Genomic DNA, 25,354 nt, shown 5'->3' with positions numbered 1-25,354 from the left:
TGGGATCCTTTTAATGTGCTCTTGGATTCTGTTTACTAATATTTTGTTGAGGATTTTGCATCTATGTTCATCAGAGATAATAGCCTGTAGTTTTCTTTTTTTGTGACATCTTTGTCTTGTTTTGGTATCAGGGTGATGGTGGCCTTGTAGAATGAGTTTTGGGAGAGTTCCTCCCTCTGCTATATTTTGGAAGAGTTTGAGAAGGATAGGTGTTAGCTCTTCTCTAAATGTTTGATAGAATTTGCCTGTAAAGCCATCTGGTCCTGGACTTTTGTTTGTTGGAAGATTTTTAATCACAGTTTCAATTTTACTGCTTGTGATTGGTCTGTTTATATTTTCTGTTTCTTCCCGGTTCAGTCTCAGAAGGTTGTGCATTTCTAAGAATTTGTCCATTTCTTCCAGGTTGTCTGTTTTATTGGCATATAGTTGCTTGTAGTAATGTCTCATGATCGTTTGTATTTCTGCAGTGTCAGTTGTTACTTCTTTTTTATTTCTAATTCTATTGATTTGAGTCTTCTCCCTTTTTGTCTCTATGAGTCTGGCTAATGGTTTATCAATTTTGTTTATCTTCTCAAAGAACCAGCTTTTAGTTTTATTGATCTTTGTTATCATTCCCTTCGTTTCTTTTTCATTTATTTCTGATCTGATCTTTATGATTTCTTTCCTTCTGCTAACTTTGCGTTTCTTTGGTTCTTCTTTCTCTAATTGCTTTAAGTGTAAGGTTAGGTTGTTTACTTGAGATTTTTCTTTTTACTTGAGGTAGGATTATATTGCATTAAACTTCCCTCTTAGAACTGCTTTGGCTGCATCCCATAGATCTTGGGCCATCGTGTTTTCATTGTCACTTGTTTCTAGGTATTTTTTGATTTCCTCTTTGATTTCTTCAGTGATCTCTTGGTTATTTGGTAGCATATTGTTTAGCCTCCATGTGTTTTTATTTTTTACAGAGTTTTTCCTGTAATTGATATCTAGTCTTATAGCGTTGTGGTCGGAAAAGATACTTGATACCATTTCAATTTTCTTAAATTTACCAAGGCTTATTTTGTGACCCTAGATATGGTCTATCCTGGAGAATGTTCCGTGTGCACTTGAGAAGAAAGTGTATTCTGTTGTTTTTGGATGGAATGTCCTATAATTATTGATTAAGTCCACCTTGTTTAATGTATCATTTAAAGCTTATGTTTCCTTATTTATTTTCATTTTGGATGATCTGTCCATTGGTGAAAGTGTGGTGTTAAAGTCCCCTACTATATCTCTGTTATTGTCGATTTCCTCTTTTATGGCTGTTAGCGTTTGTCTTATGTATTGAGGTGCTCTTATGTGGGGTACATAAATATTTACAATTGTTATACCTTCTTCTTGGATTGATCCCTTGATCATTATGTAGTATCCTTCGTCTCTTGTAAAGTCTATTTTGTCTGATATGAGAATTGCTACTCCAGCTTTCTTTTGATTTCCATTTGCATGGAATATCTTTTTCCATCCCCTCACTTTGAGTCTGTATGCGCCCCTAGGTCTGAAGTGGGTCTCTTGTAGACAGCATATATATGGGTCTTGTTTTTGTATCTATTCGACCAGTCTATGTCTTTTGGTTGGAGCATTTAATCCTTTTACATTTAAGGTAATTATTGATATGTATGTTCCTGTGACCATTTTCTTAATTGTTTTGTGTTTGTAGGTCTTTTCCTTCTCTTGTGTTTCCTGCCTAGAAAAATTCCTTTAGCATTTGTTGTAAAGCTGGTGGTGCTGAATTATCTTAGCTTTTGCTTGTCTCTAAAGATTTTAATTTTTCCTTTGAATCTGAATGATATCCTTGCTGGGTAAGAGCAGTCTTGGTTGTAGGTTTTTCCTTTTCATCACTTTAAATATGTCCTGCCACTCCCTTCTGGCTTGCAGATTTTCTGCTGAAAGATCAGCTGTTAACCTTATGGGGATTCCCTTGTATGTTATTTGTTGCTTTTCCCATGCCGCTTTTAATATTTTTTCTTTGTATTTAATTTTTGATAGTTTGATTAATATGTGTCTCAGCATGCTTCTCCTTGGGTTTATCCTGTGTGGTACTCTCTGTGCTTTCTGGATTTGATTGATTATTTCCTTTCTCATGTTAGGGAAGTTTTCGACTATAATCTCTTCAAATATTTTCTCAGACCCTTTCTTTTTGTCTTCTTCTTCTGGGACCCCTATGATTCGAATGTTGGTGTGTTTAATGTTGTCCTAGAAATCACTGAGACTGTCCTCAGTTCTTTTCATTCTTTTTTCTTTATTCTGCTCCTTGGCAGTTATTTCCACCTTTTTGTCTTCCAGCTCACTTATCCCTTCTTCTGCCTCAGTTATTCTGTTACTGATTCCTTCTAGAGTATTTTTAATTTCAGTAATTGTATCGTTCATCACTGTTTGTTTGTTCTTTAGTTCTTCTAGATTCTTTTTAAATATTTCTTATATTTTCTCCATTCTGTTTCCAAGATTGTGGATCATCTTTACCCTCATTATTGTGAATTCTTTTTCAAGTAGGTTGCCTATTTCATCTTCACTTATTTGGTCTTGTAGGTTTTTACCTTGCTTCTTCATCTGTAACAATTTTTTTTGTCATTTCATTTTTTATTTTTTTGATGGGTGGTCTGTATTCCTGTCTTACTGGTTGTTTGGCCTGCGATGTACAGCAGTGGAGTTTGCAGACGGTTGGATAGAGCTGGGTCTTTGTGCTGAGATGAAGACCTCTGGGAGGCCTCACTCCTATTGATATTCCTTGGGGTCTGAGGTTCTCTGTTAGTCCAGCAATTTGGACTCGGAGTTCCCACCTCAGGAGCTTGGGCCTTACCTCCAGCCTGGGAACCAAGATCCCACAGCTGGTCACTGGGGGTTCCTCCCATCCCCTTAGGTGTCCGTGGTCCCCCACCGGTGCCTGGTTGATGCCCTAGTTGTGAGGAGACGTGAATTCTGTGTCGTCCTAGTGTGCCGTCTTGACTCCACCTCATTCTCTTATTCTTAACTCTCTTTAAAACTTGAACAAGGTTAACCGAATCTTAGATTAGGATAACCATGTGTTAGAATAGCTCTGCCTTAAGTAATAATTCAAGAATATCACAAGGCCTTCCCGGTTCAGAAATATAAGCAAAGAGAACTCCCTACCTTTTGCTGAATAAGAGCAGAGATTCTGCTTCATCACATTTACGTGGAAAAATGTCCAGTAACCTCTTGTTTTGTGCCTGCTACCACAGAACAAGAACAAACCATGGCACAGGCATGTAATAAACTCATTGCGTTCATCTCCCTAACCTGAACTTTCTAGGAACAATTTTTGAGATAATAATCACCTTAAATGTATACTGCAGTAATATAAATGAACAGAAAATACGGTTTGTAAAAGGTCTTACTGTTCTTTGCCTAAGATAGGCAGAAATTAATGAATTTTTTAAATGGTTTTTTTTTTCTATCCCATTAGATTTTTATTCATATCTTCTTTGTGTAGTTAATATATTTCTTTCCTCTGACTAACCTAATGATTTCAAATGTTTTGTACTTTTTGGGAAGAGCCCAATTATCTGTGGAGTTAATAAGCTCGGGTTATTTCATGAAAATTCATAGGGACCTTTCATTACCCAAGATATCCTGTTCTTCAGTCACTTCTGAGTCACTTATATTATTATTTTTTCCATTTTTAAGATGCAAGTCAAGTCCAGTTTTATTAATATTTTCCTATCTGTATCATTTCTTAATGATGCCTTGTTATTCCTTGATTTTGTATGCTTATCTTGTAAGGTATTTTATTCCTACATCCCGTTTCCTTGTTAAAATTATAATTTTTATTATGTGGTGGAATACTATTGGCCTTTTAGAGTTCATTGTGGGACTGAGTGCATTTTTAAGGATTTCTCAACCTCATGGATAAATGAATTAGTACCTCTTGGAGCTCTAGCTTCGGGAGAGACCTCAAATTGCAAAACATATTGACATTAATTCACTGACTTTAAAAGAATCCTAAATTGCTCAAATTTAGCTTTCTTTGGCTCTTCCAACTTTTTTCACTCTTTTCCTTTCCCAAACAAAAATGAAAGACCATTTATAACTAAGTTCGACTATGTATCCATTTTGACCTAATATCTTATGAATGTATTTAATAGTAATTACTATTTTGGATATAGAGAACCCATTATAACACCTGTTAATAAAATATTTTAGAATCTATATAAATACAAAAATTTATTAACTATTAACGTAATATACACAAAGTAGAGTGGAAAGTTACTAAATGAATATTTTGTATTATGTATTTGTGTATCACATATAGATTAATTTACACCTTCGGTACACATCTAGACACACATATATATTTTCTTTATTTCATAATAAACAATTTGACATCGGGAGAAATAACTTTTCCCCATTCCACAATATTATATAATTCTACCAGAGCATTATGCACCCATAATTACTCTACACATATTTTAATACGGTAGTCCCCCTTTATCAGCATTTTCACTTTCTGTGGTTTCAGTTACCTGTGGTCAACTGCAGTCTGAAATTATTAAATGGATAATTCCAGAAATAAACAATTCATAAGTTTTGAATTACACACTGTTCTGAACAGCATGATGAAATCTCCCACTGTCCTGCCATGGACGTGAATCACCCGTTTGTTCACTGTATTCCACCCTTTAGTCACTTAGTATCATCTCAGTTACCTGGTCAACTGTCATGGTATTACAGTGCTTTTGTTCAACTAACTCTCATTTGACTTAATGATGGCCCCAAACACAAGAGTAGTACTTCTGGCAATCTGGATTATGCCAAAGAGAAGCTGTAAATTGTTTCCTTTAAGTGAAAAGGTGAAAGTTCTTGACTTAATAAGGAAAGAAAAAAAGTGTATGCAGATATGCTAAGATCTACAATAAGAATGAATCTTCTATGTGTGAAACTGTGAAGAAGTAAAAAAATTAGTTCTAGTTTACTGTTGCATCTCAAACTACAAAAGTCATGGCCACAATGCATGATAAGTGCTTGATGGAAAGGCATTAAATTTGTACAGTAAGATATGTTGAGAGAGAGAGAGACCATATTCACATAACTTTATTACAGTATATTGTTATAATTCTTCTATATAGTTATTATTCTTACTGTGCCTGACTGATAAACTTTATCTTCGGTATGTATGTGTAGCACAAAACATAGTAAATATACGTAGGGTTTGGTACTCTCTGCTGGTTTCAGGCAACCACTGGGGGTCTTGGAACATATCCCCCATGGATAAGGCAGGACTACTGTATATACTATTATTATATAAAATTTGTTCTAAAGTATTATTTTTAAAAATGGAAATTAAAAATGCTAGAACTTCTATTTCCAGTTATGGTGGATTGAGTAATTCGGGACACCCTCTGAGAACAACTAGAAAATCTAAACAAAATGATTTCTAAAAATCTACTTGAATTCATTGAAGATGTAAAAAAGGAAGGGACAAATTAAGTGACCAAGTAAGAATAATGACCTTGATATCTGAACCTGGTATTTAACAACACTTTCATATGCCAACATGGAACAAATAGTTGAGAATCTGAGTATAGCACTTTGGAAATTTTATAGCACTTTGGAAATTGGAGTCCAGGCTTAGTATAAATATGGATTGGTATACTCCACAGAATTTTATCTGTAATACCTAAAAGTCTGAATCCAAGAGGTCTGTGTGAGCCAGAAGTTATTGTTCCTCACAGGATCTCAAACCCAGCCCCAAATACTCTCAATCCCTGAAGTTAGTTTGATGTAATCCTCAAGTATTATTTACTCTATGTGCCTGCAGAAACAAACATAAATCTTACCGAAGGATGATAACATCTTAGACCCCAAATTATTTTACTTTTTGTTATATACATTGTCAAGCACTTAGACACAAAGGAGGTGAGGCCACAGGAAAGAAAATAAAGTACAACAGTTTAAACTGAAACGAAAGAAAAAGCCCTCCAGGTAAAGCAGTTATATCCTTCATCCCCTCATGTACTCACTTCCTTTCTTACGCAGTTTAAACTCCGTGGTCTAATCTTGTAATGACTGCCATACACTGACCTTTAACTGCCTTGGTGTCTTCTGGTATATCATAGTCACTAAAGCACAAATTGTTTAAATGTGGCTTTCAACCCTCTCAGAGCCAGAATCTGCATAGCGGAATGTGGCTGGAGAAGAAAACAAAACAGTGTTATCTGTTCTCACTTTAAATAGACGTTCACAACCCTAGATGGAATCTCATACTCCCTAGGGATCACATTATGTTTCCCCACTCCATTCCCTCTGCCCCCTCCCCCTCTTCTCAATGAATAACATTTTTCTCCTGTCTTCTCCAACATCTGTCTTACTTCCCTTTCCCTAGCTTGAGCTGATGCTTTTACAACCTATTTCACTGAGAAAATAGGAACACCCGGAAAAGGACTTTCATGAGCTCCAGTATCCCTTCTACCCACCTTAAACTCTTTTCTCCTTTACCCTGAATAGCATGCTCCTTCTAATGGTCAGCTCTTTCTCTTGTAAGTAGAATCCATCTCTGTTTGCCTGTTCAACAACTTTGCTCCAGCGATTTTCCCTGTCTACCAGATCTTTTCTATCAGCATAAAAACATATTTTTATTTCTCACATTTTAAAATCTTCTCTTGATCCCACTTCCTCCTCAGCTATCACATCATTTTTGCCCCTTTACAAAGTATAAACCTCAAAAGAATTAATTGTATTTTACTGTCTTCAACTTTTCTGATTTCTTTTTACCAATCGGGGCCTTGCTGTCACTATTCAAAATAAACTGCTCTCATCAAAGTTAGCAGTGATCTAGATTCAGTGGTCTATTCTCATTGTTCATCTGACCCGTCAACAGCACTTGACAGGGATAATATGACCCGCTTCCTTAAAACACTTACTTGCCTTGGATTCCATGACACCAGGAACCACGCTTCTGATCTGAACTCCAGACTTGTATATCCAGCTCTCTACTTGACATGATCTCTTGAATACCTAATAGGAATCTCAACTCTAGTATTTCCGAAACTATAGTATTTCCTCTTCCTCTACTTCCCCCACAAACCTGCTTATTCACAGTCTTCTCCACTTCATAAAATGGTACCTCCATTGTTTCAGGTCAAAGACTTTGAGATCATATTGATTCATTTCTCTTTCTCACATTCCATATCTGATGTCAGTTAATCCTATCATGTCTACCTTCAAAATACATCCAGGGCTTCCCTGGTGGCGCAGTGGTTGAGAGTCCGCCTGCCGATGCAGGGGACACGGGTTCGTGCCCCGGTCCGGGAAGATCCCACGTGCCGCGGAGCGGCTGCGCCCGTGAGCCATGACCACTGAGCCTGCGCGTCCAGAGCCTGTGCTCCGCAACGGGAGAAGCCACAACAGTGAGAGGCCTGCGTACCGCAAATAAAAAATACATCCAGAATGCCTCACTCATCCTTATTTTCATTGCAACCACTCTGGCCCAGACCATTATCAGATCTGGATTTTTGTACTATCTTCCTGCTTCTTTTCTTGCCCACCCGACCCACTCTGTCTTCTCTGAATACAACAGCCACCGTGATCAGGTTAAGTCAGATTTTGTCACTTCTCTCCTTAAAACATATCAATTTCTCTTCAATCTGCCTCAAAATTAAAGCCAAAAAATTAAAGTAACCTCTCTGATTTTATCTCCATGAGGACAGATTTTTTTTTCTGGTTTCTTCCGCTCCCCCCCCCCCGCCCCACTGCTTTTTTTCACTGCTGTGTTCTTAGGCTCTGTACCTGTGCCAAACATATAGCATGTACTCAATAAATGTTTATCAGATGAATGAAGAATGAATGAATGAGTACATGGTAGTTATTATGCTATTACAATTGCCTATTTGCTTATAAATTTCCCATACTAGATTTTAAGCTTCTTAATGGTGGGTACTATACATATAAAGTTTAATGTAGTTTGTGTTGACAACTGTGAAGGGTCTGAAACTTTACCCTAGTTATAAGCTAACAAGTTATCTGCCACAGTTTTATCGATGTCAGGAGGGATGAGACTCCTGGGTCAGAGACAAAGGACTTTATCACTAAGAGTATAACAAACAGCATAATAAGCATCATGTTTGCCTTGTTTCCTCTTGCTTTCTGAGTCCCAGGGCAACACAGAGGGCCCAGGTGGATGTTCATATAAAGTGGGTTGGCGTTACAGTTAAGAAAGCCTGAGCTTCTGGAATCCAAATCTTTTATAGTGGGATTCAAACAAAATGTCTGACCTTTGCTTTAGAGGGAAACATTATCTTTATTATATTATATTGGATAAGAACTTGCCCTCTGGTAGACAGAATCACTATCTCTATTCTTCATGATTATTTGCTGTTTAAACATCCTTGAAAAGATGTTTGGAACAAATAGACAGTTAATGACTCAGCTTATAACACATGCAGAAATATGAGAGACCTATGGGGAACTGTCTTCCAACAGTGTCTTCATTGGTCAGATCACAGGAGACCCTGAAAATCATAATGTAGAATGATGTAATTAATCATTCTTATTTCAAATGCAGTAGTTTTGAATGCCAAATGTTATTTAGTTATTTATGTTTTAGTATTCTTTAAAGTATCTCATTATTGCTATTTATTTTTATAGACTTTTTAAATTTCATGTTGCTTTTGCAAATATTCCCTTAGTATTATATGTTTTAAATAGCTAATGAATATTAACTATTGATGAAGTCTAGAGTTCAGTTACTTCAACCTTATCGTATTTCCAAACATATGACCATTTGAATGAATGGAAAAGCCTGAAGCTCAAAGCAATATAATTAGTAGAGAACATGTTTTAAAATAGGATATATAGTTTTAATGCATTTGATGTTTGTAGTAACCTCTGCTTAATCAAACAAAGTACAACCTCAGTGAACTGAAGCCAACATACTGGAATACTCAATTAACTTTTGTCCTTCATGGAACTTTTAGGAAGGTCAAAAGGCTAGAGAAGAAAAAAAGCTTAAAATAAACAGGGAGAGCCAATCTAGTGGACTTTTATATAGTTTAGAATCTGCTTCCAGAGCATATCCTGTGGGTATGCATGTTTAGATTTTATATGATCTTGCATTAAAAACACATAGTACGTGCCTGACATATAAGAATTGTCCAAAAATTGTTAGATATAATTATTATTACTTTTTAAACTACTAGAAACAGTATAATTTTTTTAAGAGCACAGGCTTTGACATCAAAGGTCTGGGAAGGAATTGTGTCAGCAATAATGAGCCCTGAGAAATTATATGTTACTCTTCTTTCAGCCTTATGTTTCCCAGCTCTAAAATGGGGACAATATTCGTATGTATATTTCAGGAGGAATAAGTAAGATAACATACGTATTGAATGCATGTCTTCCACACTGCGTTTGTGCCTTTGCTGTTCTCTGTAATCCACAGTGGTAGGCTCCAGTTTTCTAACTTTTTACAATTACCACCTGTATGTTTAGCCTTTTTTTTTTTTTTTTTTTTTGCGGTACGCGGGCATCTCATGGTTGTGGCCTCTCCCGTTGCGGAGCACAGGCTCCGGACGCGCAGGCTCAGCGGCCACGGCTCACGGGCCCAGCAGCTCCGCGGCACGTGGGATCTCCCCGGACCGGGGCACGAACCCGTGTCCCCTGCATCGGCAGGTGGACTCGCAACCACTGCGCCACCAGGGAAGCCCGTTTAGCCATTTTTTTCCCCCCTAAACTTGGGCATCTTTTGCCGGTGTGGCTAAGACCAGAGGGAGTTTGAAGTTCAACCACATGATGTGTCAGGACATACTTCGTCCTATAAGTTTTGTGTTTTCTTTAGAGCACTTATATTAATTAGTAGTTAACTATTAAGACTTTTTAAAGAGTAGTTTCAGGTTCATAGAAAAATTGAGAAAAATGCACCAAGTTTTCTCATATACCCCACACCCCCAGGCATCCATAGCCTCCTCCATTATCAACATCTCCCACCAGCCTGGGACGTTTGTTTACAATTGACAAACCTACACTGATACATCATAATCACTCAAAGTCAGTTGTTTACGTTAGGGTTCACCCTTGGTGTTGTACTTTCTATAGGTTTGGACAAATGTATAATGACAGCTACCATTATGGCATCATATAGAGTCTTTTCACATAAAAAATCCTTTTTGCTCCAACTCTTCCTCCTTCCCGTCACCCTCAGATGCTGGCAACCACTGACTTTTTTATTATCTTTATAGCTTTGTGTTTTCCATAATTTCAAATAGTTGGAATCATACAGTATGTAGCCTTTTTAGATTGGCCACTTAGTAATATGCATTTAAGGTTGCTCCATGTCTTTTCATGGCTTGATAGCTCACTTCTTTTTAACACTGGATAATATTTCACTGTCTGGATGTACCACAGTTTATTCATCCGTTCACCAACAGAAGGACATCTTTGTTGCTTCTAAGTTTTGTCAATTGTGAATAAGGCGGCTCTAAACATCCGTGTGCAGAGTTTTGTATGGACATAAGTTTTCAACTCCTTTGGGTGAATACCAATAAGTACTCTTCTATACATTTTTAAGTCTTTATGTGAGGCCCAAATTGTCAGCCAGATTTCACCTTTGTATACTTCATGTTTATTCCTTACACATGAACCTCGGTAGGAATCATCCCAAACCATCAAAGAAGTTGTAAAACAGTGACTCTGAAATGAGACAGCATCTGATTCTGTTGTTTCCCCCCACACAAGTTTTCTTGGCTCTTACAGAAATTCATCTTCTTTTCCCTCAGTGAAAAGCTCTAAAAATGACAGGGATAGTGTAGGGTGATGGATCTATTTGTTAGTCTACCAAATACCCGCTAGCACGCTTTCCCCAGGGACAGAGACTATAATAATACTGACGTAACTAGTAGAAGCCACAGGGTAATTTTACTCAAAAAATTAAAAGCTGCTAGAGTTACTAGCCTTTCTATCCATAGCCATAGAATAGACAAGCAAAATTTTTGGAAATTCTGTGTCAGTAGACAACCTGTTTTGAATGTAACGGCCCCTAGCACAAAGCTTGGTACGCAGTAAACCTCGAATAAATGGTAACTGCAGTTGTTATTGCAAAATGTCGATTCTGATGGTGATGATGATAATTGAGGAAGTCCATAATGTTGCTCTAGAAAACAGCGAAGAATCCTTCAACCTCAGTTATTAAAACTTACCCAGGATATTGTATTTCTAAGTAAAAGATTACGTATTTTTCCAAAAACTGTTCTAATGAGGTGTATATTTGATTCCTGGCTAACAAGAAGGTTAATTTCATCTGATTATTACATCTCTGATTAATCAAGGTGAGGTTTTAAATGTGTATAGAAATCTAAATACATAGGAACAAAGTATACTAGAAAGGCACATTTGAATTTTAACAGCATAATCATCTCTTAAAAATCACTTTGAAGAGCCTTATCTAAGAGAACTACAGAATCGCTGCAATAGTTTCTTAAATTTTACTACTCTTTGAATATTCGTTTATTTCCACAGCAGTATCTCCCGAGATAGCAGATGACACGTTTCCCTTTCCAGGGATCTATGTGGGACAGATATATAGCAGCAATAACTTGTTTTCTTTCTCTATTTGCATAACAAAAACTCCTGGATCCTATTTTTTTGGATTGTCTGAAATAGGAATCAAAAGCATTTGCTTTCCCTGGGATTGAAATAGCATCTACATACTGGAATCTATATATATTTATGGGTTATTTATATTTATAGAGATGGCTGTTGAAAATACAAAGAGTTAAATATTCTTAGCATTTATTCCTAACTTATTATTGTTTTTCACTTTTGAGTAGCATTTAATTTTGCTTCACCACAGATTTCTAAACTTGAGAAATCTTTATTCTAGGTATAGCAGTAGTCTCTCCATTTTGCTGATTTCTATTTGTCTCTATTGAAATATAGTTATCTCTTGCTTATTAAAGTTGATGCAGCATTCTTAAAGTATTTATTTTAAAATGTATTCATACATTCTCATTGACTTTTGGTAAAATTTGAAAGTATTCTGCTGGCCATATTTTGGACCAGGAGACCTGATAGAAAACAAATATTTTCTGAGATCACATATTTCCTAGAAACTTAAAAAAAAATCAATAGTGTTTATGATGTTACTACTCAACTCACATTCCTCCCCATGTGGAAGGAAGCATTTTCAAAATTAAGCATGATTTATCATTAGGTAAAAATGCCTTTACAATTTAACATTTTTTAATCTCACTGAGTGATTTACTTTATACTTTTATCTTCTAAATTTATTGTTTACTTCCTAAGTTATTTTTTTAAGGGAAGATCTATATAGTTTATCACTATATCCTTGGATAAAAATATCCAATGGCCAAGGGTCCCAGTGTAGTAATCATCAATGGGGGCAAATCTTATTTTGCACTGGAGTCTGTAGTGACACCTGAATATCCACAGTAAGCAAATTCAGATTATGCCTTTCTGGTTTATCCCTTTTCCAATCTAATGACAATTAAAAGTTATTGTCAACAGTTGCAGAAAGAATATTAGACTAGGGGTTAGAATATTTGGATTTCAATCAGTCTCTACAACTTTCTAACTATATGACCTTGGTTAAGTTAAAAACTTCCCTAAACCTTCTTTTCTTCCTCTGTAAAGCAGCAATAATAATACCTTCTCCCAAGAGCTATTGTAAAAGCTAGATTTATATAAAGCCTTCAGTACAGGGTCTATTACATTAGGTATTCACCACATATTAGCTATAATTTGACACTGCTATTATTATAACTTCCCATTCTTTCCCTTTCTCTCTCTTTTCTTCTTTTCCTCCTCCAGAATGTCTTTGTGTAACTTAACTATTTCTCTTCATATTTACTTGAAAAATAGGTCAAATTATTCTGCCTTCTGCCAATTAGGTGATGTATTCAATGTTTTGGGAAATAGTAAGCTCTACAAAAATTAGAGGTGAACATTCATATTAAATATAATGGATCTGAATTTTTCAGACATTAAATTTTTAGAAGTAGCTTTTCATGGTTTAGTGTAAAATACTCTGTAGGAACAATGAAGTCTTCCAGATGATGTAATAGCAGCAGAGAAACTAACATGAGTGTCAAAATAAATTAGTCAGACCTTGGCAATTCTATAAACAATATGGCTGAATGCTGCTGTTTATTAGAAAGAATATTTGGAAAATATTCTTAAATTGATAATTTTGCCTTATCAATTTCCATTACGAAAAGCACAATTCTGAGTTTTAGGGAGGATCAGATAGGATCCTTTTTTTCATCGAGTGTGGCTTTAATGTACTTAGGGAAGAGTAACAAGGTGATTTCCAAGGGTAGAAGGGTTGTCTACCCTTCTTAAAGTGTGTGATCACCTTGGAGAGCCAACCTAAAAGCTCCGTTTTTGTTCTTCAGTTTCTGAATGTGACTTTGAAGCAAATAGCTGTGGTTGGTTTGAAGCAGCCAGTAAGGACGATTTTGACTGGACCTGGAGCTCTAGAAGTAACCTCTCTGCTGATTTTGAGCAACAGGCTCCACCTTGGGATCACACTCACAACACATCTCAAGGTAAGAAGCATGCACAGTGTCTCTGTACCTACAGACTTTCCCCAGCTTACGGTGGTTTGACCTAATGATTTGTCAACTTTATGATGGTGTGAAAGGAGATGCGTGTTCAGTAGAAACTGTGCTTCACATTTTGAATTTTGACCTTTCTCCGGGCTAGCAATATTACTTGCGATACTCTCTCCTGATGCTGGGCAGAGGCAGGACCACTGCTCCCAGTCAGCCATGCAGTCACCATGGTGGACAGTTGATACACTGGCAACCGTTCTGTTTTTCACTTTCAGTACAGCATTCAATAAATTACATGAGATATTCAACACTTTAGTATAAAATAGGCTCTGAGATGATTTTGCCCAACTGTGGGCTAATGTAAGTTTTCTGAGCTTGGTTAAGGTAGGCTCGGCTAAGCTGTGATGTTCAGTAGGTCAGGTGTATTAAATGCATTTTGGACTTTGATATTTTCAATTTATGATGGGTTTATCAGACGTAACTTCATCTTAAGTCAAGGAAGATCTGTAGTTCAGTTTACCTTTGCTCGGGTCTGAAAAGAGAAAGAGAAGCAATAAAGTTCTGTGTTAGTTACTACAACAAATAGGAGGATAGTTGAATATTGTCGATAATACTTATGTCGTCAACATAGAACCACTCCTTTATGGGTTTTGGAGATAGAATATAGATATATTTTTGGCTGAGTTAACTGAAATTACCAGTTGTTTTTGGCATAATTTTGACCTAACTCTAGATAATAGTTTAATATTTATAAGAGTAAATTTGACTAAGAGTCACTTTTATTGATTTTTAATTGTTGTATAGTCTTCAGTGTAGGGTTTACAGATAGATGTCTCATTTTAGAATTTAGTAGGTTAAACTAATGGTTTCTTTTTGTATCCCAATAGGGCACTTTATGTTCATTCTGAAGAAAAGCAACAGCTTATCACAAATTGCTAAACTCCAGAGCCCAACTTTCGGCCAGACAGGACCTGGATGCACACTTTCCTTCTGGTAAATAGTAAAAACAATGGTCAACTACTCTAGCAGCCCGGCGGTTCCAGGCATACTCCTGCATTTACTAGATATTGTAATTTGTCCTGTAATCTGGCTTTGCTTTAAAAATAGCTATTGCATTAGATCCACACAATTAGCGTTTTACTTAGGAGCACATTATCAGTGTTTGTTATGTTCTTACTCAAGATGAAAGGGACTCTCCCTCCAACAATGGATTATAATTTAGTTAACACTGCTTCCTGTGTTCTGGACTCAACTCCTTGAGAAAGGTTCATGGGGTCCTGAGAGCCAGAATATGCACCTCGGCAGATACGCTCTTGCAAACAGGTGGCCACAATTACTGCAATAATAGCTAAAGGCATCTGTTATTACAACTCATTTTTAATTGACTGTTAACTGAGTGGAAGAGTCTAAAAGTCAAATATTTAGTCTATTGCATAAATCATTTCCATTTCTTTTGTTTGTTCTCTTTCAGGTTTTATAACTATGGCCTATCAGTGGGAGCAGCTGAGTTACAGCTACACGTGGAAAATTCCAGTGACTCCACAGTACTCTGGAGAGTATTATATAACCAGGGCAACCAGTGGGCACAGGCAACTGTTCAGCTTGGACGCCTTACTCAGCCCTTCTATTTGTCCCTACATAAAGTCAGCCTTGGTGTTTATGATGGGGTCTCGGCTGTTGATGATGTCAGATTTGAAAATTGTATTCTTCCACCCCCTTCGAAGAGCTGCAGAGGGCCAGATCATTTCTGGTGTCTACACACTAAGGCTTGCATAAAAAAGCTTCAGTTATGTGATCTGGTGGATGATTGTGGTGATAATACTGATGAGGTCAACTGTGGTAAGTGCTTTTCTTCCTGGTCCCTCTTACTCATTTTGATGCTGGTGATCTTGATTGGTTCACTGTTTTCTAGTCAGTCAACACAAAGGCCCTAAGCATTGTTCCAAAGTCAATGACTGTTATGTGTGATTAATTAGTTAGTCAAGCCATCAGTGTTTATTATGTATGTTTATGAATTGGATACCGGAGATATAGTGATGGGCACAGTTATACAGAGCCCCTGACCTCAGGGAGCTTACAGTCTAATTGAGGAGATAGATATTCACATATTTAAAAAATAAATGTAAAATGACAGTTTTGACAGGAGTTTCAAATGGGGGGTGCTATGGCCTTCTATAATTATGGCATTGGACTTTCTAGAGGTGGTGACTTAGCTGAGATCGGAAAAATAATAAGTAAATACATGTATGCAAAGCCCTGATAGATGACTGCATGGCAGCTGCAAGATACCCAGTATGGCTGGAGTAAGGCAATAAGGGGAAACAGGATGCAACATAAGGATGGAGATGGAGGCCAGATTAGCAGATCTTTGTGGACCGCCTTAGGGAGGTTTTCCCTCATCTGAAGGTTTTTAAGAAGGAAGGTAATATAAAAACATTGGCAGATTTAAAAATGTCATTGTGGATACAATGTAATGAATGGATTAGAGGACAGTAGACTCAGGAGATTTACTAGGAGGCCGTTGGCAGTAGTTCCCCTGAGAGGGGTTGGCAGCCTCTATCACAGTGACAAGTGGTGGAGATGGATGGACTAAAGTTGGGGGAGGGATATTTAGGGGGGACGTTTAAAAATCTTCTGGCTATAGGGAGTGGAGAGTGAGGTGTCGAAGACAAGCCCCGAGCTTCCGGTTTAAATTACCAAAAAGTTTATTATACCTGATGCTTATGTATATCTTGCAATTTAATAAACCTGGTTCCCGGTAGTGCCTAGTGCATTTGGTCCTGAAAATGAGTCAGAGGCTAAGAGACGTTTTTCTTTTTTAATTACCAACATCAGTCAGAGAAAGTTTGCATCTTTCGTTACCCAGAAATAGCAACAATTCTTTAAATTCAAGTTATGTGCCTATTAAATTGGGAGGCTTACCATAAACCAAAGTAAAGCCATCAAATGCTTGGTACATCATAGGAAACATTACATTGAGAAATTTCCATATAAATCATTGTAGAGAGTTTTGCTCATATGTGGTGTTTAATACAGTCAGGCACATTAAAGTCAGAATTACCATGCAGCTCGTTACACAGCTGATACCTTTAGTGCATATAAATAAAATCGATGATTTCGACAATGGCTGTTATAAGAAGTGTTGCTTGTCCTAAAGGTAATTTATTTTTTGCAAATTTAGAAAGCCTTTTCATCTTTTTCATGTACTTCAAATCCCACTTCTTAAAAAACTTTGATCTGTTACTGAAAATAAGCAAATTATCCTTCAAACTTCTCAGCATTAACTGAGTAGAATGGGATTATCAAAATACTTCTTGTGACTAAGTACCAATGAAAGGAAGTAGTAGTGACTGTCAGTTTCTCTCTCAGCCTTCCATCTAGACATAGTAAATTGTTTTAAATGGAGACTTCCTTTTTCTTTTTTGTTGGCTGCGCCACGCGGCATGCAAAATCTCAGTTACCCGAGCAGGGATCAAACCACACCCCCTGCAGTGGAAGTGCGTAGTCTTAACCACTGGACAGCCAGGGAAGTCCCCAGACCTGGTAATTTATTAACAGAATGCGTTAGACATCCAGAAATTGATGCTCTATTTTCTAAAGTATGTTTAGAACGTGGTCTTTCATTTAAGGGTGGAGCCACGTGCCTTCCCTTTTGAAATAAAGATTGAGCATGCAGTCAGTATGAAGAAGTTGGCTTTAGTGCCAATTTTATGTCAAAAACCTCAGTAGCTTGACATCCCCCTTCGTCTGCACAACCCAAGACTGACACCTGCAGGGGACCTGTGGGGGGGGTCCAGTTCACGTCCCAGCTGCGTTGATTAGTCACAAGTGAGGAAACATCAAAAGAAAGCTCATCTCCCATTTGCCATTTACTCACTTGATTCCCCTCATTAGGTCTAAGCTCCTGTTCTGTGGTTTTCAGAGACAGATGATTTGTTCTTGCCTGGCTGCATTTATTCACATATTCTTTTATTTATTGTTTCAGAATATTTGTTCACTTTGGCGCCAAGTGCCGTTATAAGATGAATGGTTAAAGGCCAGCTGACGTTTGTCTTTCAAAAATATTAACTTATGTAAATGAAGCTAAAATGTGGAACTCCTCCTTAATTTTAAATCCTGTCCCTTCTGCCCAAATACTGTCAAATGTATTTGTATACATTTGTATACAAATACAGTATTTGTATATTCTATCCCATTTATTCTAAACAAGTACTTGGTGTCGACAAAATCATCACATCTTGAAAAATGCATACATTCCTATATCCTACAAATGTAGGTAGAGTATTCAGTTGATAAGGGACTGGTCAATTCTTTAAAAGTGCTTTGAATTCTTCTACTGACCGAAGGGAGTTAGAAGTTTAAAAGCACCAGCTCAAAGGAGCCACAATCCAGTGAGAAGAAAAGATTACCACTGAGGAGACACAGCTAAGAACTGGCAAAATAGGCATAATAATAAGCATAAATAGAGACACAGGGGTGAGAGGTTTAGGGCACGATGGTAAATTGGTGAACGCCAAGGGGAAAGGCAGTTGGGGACAAACAGGAAGTTATTTTAATCTGGGAAGAGTGAAGCTTGAAAGATAGAGAAGTTTAGATTTAAGCTGAGATTAAATGAGTCAATATTAAAGGATTCTCAATAGAGAAAAAAATGATAAACTACCATTTAAAGATGGTCATTCTTTTACAAGTGTGGAGGGATGCTTGAAACTGGGGCAGGATGGAACCAGAGAGAAGAATTTGATTTCAAAGTGAGGTCTGGAAAATACCTGCATCAGAATCATCTTGGGCGCTTGTTAAAAATATGGATTCTTGGGCTTCACTCCATACCTAACATAGTAGTATTTGTGCAGGAGTTTACCATGGAGTAAGCAATTTTACCATGCACCCCAGGGGATGCTGAAAGATAGAGATCTGTTAAGTTATGACTCTTGTTAGCCCTGCGTGTTAGAATCACCAAGTGAGCTAGTAAAGTATCCTGATGTTTGGCTACACCGTTTGAACTAATTAAATCACCATGTCTGGAGGTGAATTCTGAGCTTCAATTTTTTTTTTTTTTTAATGTTCACTGGTGATTGGAACATTCAACTAAAGTTGAAATCCACTGAGCCAGAAGTTTGTTGCCGCAAGCCAGCCATGGGGTAGTGATCATTTGCATAGAGTTATGGTAATAACAGTGGGCAAGGGATGGGTAGAAAAGGCATTTGGGAAATAATGACCAAAGTAATTCCACCTTCTGGCTATAAAATATTATTATTTGATGTATTATCTAGGATTTAGTTACTCTTTTAAACATTTTGCTTTAATGTTGCATTAAAAAAATTAAAGTGGTTTACCTTGGCAGGAGCAAAGTATCAACTATACCCATTCATAGTTATTTTTGTCCTTGATTATCTTTTGATTTTATTTCATGCCAATTTCAGTACCTGAACTTCAATGTGACTTTGAAAATGGAATTTGTAACTGGGAACAAGATACAGAAGATGATTTTGATTGGACCTGGAACCAGGGTCCAACGTCAACACTTAATACAGGGCCGATGAAGGATAATACTTTGGGCACAGCTAAAGGACACTATCTCTACATAGAATCTTCTGAACCACAGGTTTTCCAACACCGAGCTGCTTTACTCAGCCCGATCATTAATGCCACTGATGTAGTGGGCTGCACCTTCCGCTTTTATTACCACATGTTTGGAAAGCACATTTACAAGCTGGCCATCTACCAGCGAATCTGGAACAACACAAGGGGACAGCTGCTGTGGCAGCTATTTGGGAATCAAGGCAACGTTTGGATAAGGAAACGCCTCAACATTTTCAGCAGGAGACCTTTTCAGGTATGCATAATGGGCTTCACAAGCTATATTGGAAATGAGTCAGGATGTCTAAGGAATATGAAAGATCACTATATTCTTGAGTTAAAAGTAAGTGAAATTTGATCAGTTACTTTGACACACATTCGTCATGTAATTAAGAGTGTACCAAAGCTCGTTAGGTTGCTTTCCTCCTTGACTACCCACAATAATGTGTGATTAAAGTCTCTAAAGCTGGACACGTGGCATTGGACACAGCTGCAGGTTCCTCCAGTTTTAAGTAATTGTTGTGCTGAAATGAAAAACATGGAGGAGAAGAGTTTCACACAATCTTTTGTCTTCTGCAAAAAGTTCAGACTCTCAAATTTGTTATTTTGAATCTATCATTTGACTTTTTCACATTTTCGTAGGTAAGCAAAAAACATCCAGGAAGAGTGCAGGCTTTGTTGGAAAAGCTATTCTGGGGCAGAACCAGAGTCTGAATCTAGGTTTCGTACTCCTGGTGGAATATTCTTTACTCTAAATCTTACCTACCTTCTCCTGAAAGTCAGACTTGCAATAGAAAGTTCAAATGCTTGTGTGGCTTTTACAGTTTTGTGAAGGACTTTTGCATATATTATCTATTTGATTCAGCAATTCCTTGAAGTGGGTAAGTCAGAGATCCTTTTTGCCAATTTTATAGATATAAAGGAAAAAACTCAGGCTGTTGTTTATCCCTGGCCAAATACGTGGTAAGCAGGAAAACAAGGACTTGGACGAGAACCCACAAGTGTCTAGTTAATTCATGTTCTTTCTGCTTCCAATATATCATACAGCCTGTAACATGTAGGAGCGTTGAATATTGTTTTCTCCTTTTGGCCAAATAGATCTACATATGATATACTGGAAGAAACTTCTTACTTTTACTGGCTAAACTTTTTTTTTTTGTATTACCCTAATTGAAAGCACTGTCTTTATCTGAATGTCTCGAGTTAACAGTTTTGTAGCCAAGAACTTAGCTCCAGGCCAGCTGGTACATCAGTGCCATCATAGATGTACATTGTACGTGCTCAGTAGAGAACACATTGGGATTGGTGATTTGTCCAGATAGACATAAGCGGAAATCATGAGAACTAATCTGCCATGTGCAGAGTGATATCTTGCAGTTCAGCCACAATGGTAAGATGCATGTAATCGTGTGAAATGAAACGGAAGAGGGATCTTTGACTTTTATTTAATAATGGCTTATCCACTTCAAATTAATTCTTAGTCTAATCAGGTCAATTGTAATTTGGGCTTAACTAGTATTTAATGGATAAACTCTACTTATGAGATTTAGTCAAGCATTGGTTTCCAGAAGAAAATCAGCTTGACACGGGAACAGCTTCAGAGTCAGTTGACCATGGAACTAACCAAGGAATCCTTTGGTTGTGAATCTAAAACATAAATATTGTGGTTTGAAACCCATCCTGGCTTACACAGAATGCTCTATTTGATTTTATCCAAGGGTTCTTTTTTTTTTTTTTTAAAACGGTACGCGGGCCTCTCACTGTTGTGGCCTCTCCCGTTGCGGAGCACAGGCTCAGCGGCCATGGTTCACGGGCACAGCCGCTCCGTGGCATGTGGGATCTTTCCGGACCGGGGCACGGACCCGCGGCCCCTGCGTCGGCAGGCGGACTCTCAACCACTGCGCCACCGGGGAAGCCCCCAGGGGTTCTTTTTTTTTTTTAATGTTAGGTATGAAAAGATGAAATCAGAGATTCTGCATGCTGTATAGATGATTTGTTTAAGATAGTTAAGGACTGGGTCCAATTTAAGCAACAGGATGTGTTTGTTCATTGGTTAATGGATATACATAGCTTCTGTTCCAGTGAGCAAGGGCAGCAACAACCAGCATTTTCATTAACTGTGATACTGCAGGTGAAATTACCTGGTATCATGCCCAGCAGATAACAGGTACTCATTAAATATTTGTTTAAAAGAAAAATTCAAAGAATTTCCAGGATCATTCATTTAAAACGAAATACATAGGATAGGACCAGATTGTACATGCAGGTATAGGAACTATTTGGCTTATTATTGTCAATGGAAATAACAGCCACTGCTTTTATGTGTGGCATGGCCAGCAAGTCATTGCATATAAAACTTCAGGTCAAACTTCTAATTTTTATTATGAGCTTTATTGAGATATAATTGATATGTTATAAACTATACATATTGAAAGTTTTGAAACCATCACCACAATCAAGATAATTCAAACATAAATGGACTGCATTTCTAAAACTTTCCTGATATCCCTTCGTAATACCTCCTTCTGGCCCTCACTTCCATCCCTGATAACCACTGAACTTCCTCTCAGTATACATCAACGTACACTCCCCAAACTTTTATATTATAAGTGAAGTAGTACAGTATGTACTTTTTTTCTGATGTATTTCATTCAGTGTAATTATTCTGAGATTCATTCTTATTACAGAATATATCAATACCTCATTTTCTATTGCTGAATATTATTCCATTATATGGATACAGCACAGCTTCTCCATTTACCTATTGATCAGAATATGGGTTGCTTGTAGTCTGGGCTATTATAAATAAATCTGCTGTGAATATTTGTGTGTAAGTATTTATATGAACATCTGCTTTCATTTCTCTTGGGTAAATACCCAGGAGTGGAATGGCTGGATCATATAGAAGGAGTATGTTTAACTTTTTAAGAAACTTCCTCTGTTTTTCAAAGTATACCATTTTTTTAAACATTTTTATTAGAGTATAATTGCTTTACAATGGTGTGTTAGTTTCTGCTTTATAATGAAGTGAATCAGTTATACATATACATATGTCTCCATAACTCTTCCCTCTTGCGTCTCCCTCCCTCCCACCCTTCCTATCCCACCCCTCTAGGTGGTCACAACAAAGTATACCATTTTTGATTCCCAGCAAAATATGAGAGTTCCAGTTCCTCCACATCCTAGTTAATACTTGTTATTATCAGTCTTCTTAATTTTAACCATTCCAAGTGTACAGTGATTATCTCATTGGGGTATTGATTGCATTGACCTAAGCATTAATTATGTTGAACGTATTTTTATGTGCTTATTTGCCAAGCGAATGTCTAGTTTCAATTGTCTGTTCAAATCTTTTGCCCTCTTTTTAAATTGGGTTTTTTTGTTTTCTTATTATTGACTTGTGAGCTTTTAAAATATTTTCAGGATGCAAACCTTTTTCAGTTACATATGAATTACAAGTATTTCCTCCTAGTTTGTAGCTTGTCCTTTCATTCTTTTAAGAGATTTTTTTGAAGAGCATATTCTTTTGAATTTTGGTGAAGTCCAACTTACCAATATGTTATCCTATGTATCAAGCTTTTGGGTTGTATCTAAGAAAGCTTTAACTAACTCAGAGTCCCCAGAACTTTCTCCTGCTCTCTCTCCTCTCCTTTAGAAACATCAATTACACATAAATTAAGCTGCTCAAAGTTGTCTCACATTAACAAAATGAAGACTAAAAGTTATACAGTCATCTCAATACTTGCAGGTAGAGCATTTGACAAAATTCAGCAATTTTTTTCTTATTAAAAATATCTCAACAAATTAGGTACAGAAGGAATATACTTCAACATAATAAATATGGTAGGTCCACAGATAACATTAACTCAGTCATGAAAAGCTGAAAGCTTTTCTTCTAAAATCAGAAACAAGACAATGAGAGGCTCACTCTCACCATTTCTATCCAAGGTAGTACTGGAAGTCCTAGCCAGAGCAATTAGGCAATAAAAATAAATAGAATGCATCCAAATCAGGAAGGAAGTAGTAAACCTGTCTGTGTTTGCAGATGACATGATCTTTTATATAGAAACCTCTAAACATTCCACCAAAGAACTTTTAGAACTAATCAATGAATTTAATATAGTTGTATGATAGTAAATCAACATACAAAAATTAGTTTCATTTCTATGCAAACAGTGAATGATCTGAAAACAAAATTAAGAAAACAATCCCATTTACAATATCACCAAAAAGAATAAAATATTTAGGAATAAATTTAACCAAAGAGGTGAAAGATCTGTACACTGAGAACTATAAGACATTATTGAAAGAATTTGTAAGACTAGTTGATAGATGTCCTATTTTCATGATTTGGAAGCATTAATATTGTTAAAGTATTCATACTACCCAAAGGGATCTATAGATTCAGTGCAATCTCTCTTGACATTCATTTTTTATGGAATTAGGAAAACAATCCTAAAATTTGTACAGAATCCCAAAAGACCCTGAATAGTCAAAGCAATCTTCAGAAAGAGGAACAAAGCTGGAGTCATCACTGTTCCTGATTTGAAACTGTAGTACACAGCACTTATATTCAAAACATTTTGTTTCTGGTATAAAAACATACACATAGAGAACCCAGAATAGAGAACCTAGAAGTGGACCCAAACATAGAGTCAACTAATCTTTTTTAAGGGTTCCAAGAATACATGGGGAAAGGATAGTCTCTCTTTAGTAAATGGTACTGGGAAACCTGAAAAATATATTATCTTGAATGTTTTGATTTTCAAATTCAATATGTAACAACTCAAAGATTAATAATTCCAGTGATTCCTTGAGTAAACTGTTTTTCCAATAAGATCACAATTTAGTAAACTAATAATTTTGACTCTCCGAATGCTACCCTGGTGGTCTGAAAAATGTGTTTATGTGCCATGCATGGAGAATGATAGATTGATTCCAAAAGGCTAATTTTCAAAATATATGAATGTTGTGAAATTGTACCTATTTTCCCTACGTGTTTCCTAAATATATTTTAGAGCACACTTCCAGATTTTCATAACACAGAAAAAAAAATTATGCTGTAATAGCCTTATGTAGGAGAATAATGGCATGGAAGCTACCTAAATGTCCATCGACAGATGAATGAATAAAGAAGATGGGATATATATATATATATATATATATATATATATATATATATATAAATATAATGGAATATTAGCCATAAAAAAGAATGAAATAATGCTATTTGCAGCAACATGGATGGACCTAGAAGTTATCATACTAAGTGAAGTAAGCCAGAGGGAGACAAATATATGATACTGCTTATATGTGGTATCTAAAAAAAGAAGATACAAATGAACTTATATACAAAACAGAAATAGACCCACAGACATAGAAAACAAACTTACCATTACCAAAGGGGAAAGGGGGGGTAAATTAGGAATTGGGATTAACATATGCACGCTACTATATATATAAATAGATAACTAACAAGGACCTACTGTATAGCACAGGAAACTATACCCAATATTTTATAATAACCTATCAGGGAAAAGAATCTAGAAAAGAATATATATATATACATATTTATATGTATAACTGAATTACTTTGCTGTACACCTGAAACTAACACAACATTGCAAATCAGCTATACTTCAATTAAAAAAAAAAGACTTCCTTCAGTTTTTTAAAACATTATTTAGAATTTCTTAGAACTCCCTGCTAATTCATTTCCCCAGCATGCATTTTGGATAGGAGACATCTCTCTTTTTTCTGAGTTTATACCATCATCAGGAAATTTCCATGAAAAATCAATACATCAGAACTTGTTAATAGAGCACCCTATATGCAGGGTCATATTCGCATGTCAGCAAGGAAAAATATTTGAGCCATGCTCAGTTGTAGAGGTTGCTGAATGAAACTGAGAAAGAAGGGACACTTTATTACAACTATTTTGAAGAAAACTCAAATGATAGCTTCTAAAGAGGTTTCAACTCTTATAATACTGATCATACTCCTGCCCTGCTGAAAGGACAATTTCTAACAAAGGGAACACAATGAGATTCTTCATCATTTCTGCTCTCACCTACACATCACATTTTACTTACATTTAAATGAGGGTCTAGGTACATAATGAGAAGTAACTGTTTCACACAAATACCTATTATCTGATGTTTTCAGCAGCCTTTATTGGTGGTGCACCATATCAGAATCATAAAATACTCCATTTTGAATTATTTAACAATAAAATCAGC

The 25,354-nt window shown here is 36.5% G+C and overlaps 1 protein-coding gene across 1 annotated transcript in view; it reads left to right on the top strand.

Moving 5' to 3' along the window:
• Positions 1–25,354, top strand: part of MALRD1 (MAM and LDL receptor class A domain containing 1) — a 587,465-nt gene that overhangs the window by 132,046 nt on the left and 430,065 nt on the right. Inside the window, exons 16-19 of the mRNA XM_089906459.1 lie at positions 13,380–13,532; positions 14,426–14,531; positions 15,010–15,377; positions 18,959–19,371. Coding sequence (XP_089762585.1) covers positions 13,380–13,532; positions 14,426–14,531; positions 15,010–15,377; positions 18,959–19,371 — 1,040 coding nt within the window. The remainder of the gene's footprint in view (positions 1–13,379; positions 13,533–14,425; positions 14,532–15,009; positions 15,378–18,958; positions 19,372–25,354) is intronic.

The sequence above is a fragment of the Delphinapterus leucas genome, chromosome 2 (genome assembly GCF_059928025.1).
Source record: "Delphinapterus leucas isolate spDelLeu-1000000601 "Yukka" chromosome 2, BTC_Dleu_Yukka2, whole genome shotgun sequence".
NCBI classification, from domain to species: Eukaryota; Metazoa; Chordata; class Mammalia; order Artiodactyla; family Monodontidae; genus Delphinapterus; species Delphinapterus leucas.
The sequence above is the reverse complement of the archived record's forward strand: the minus strand, read 5'-3'. Positions and strand labels throughout refer to the sequence as shown.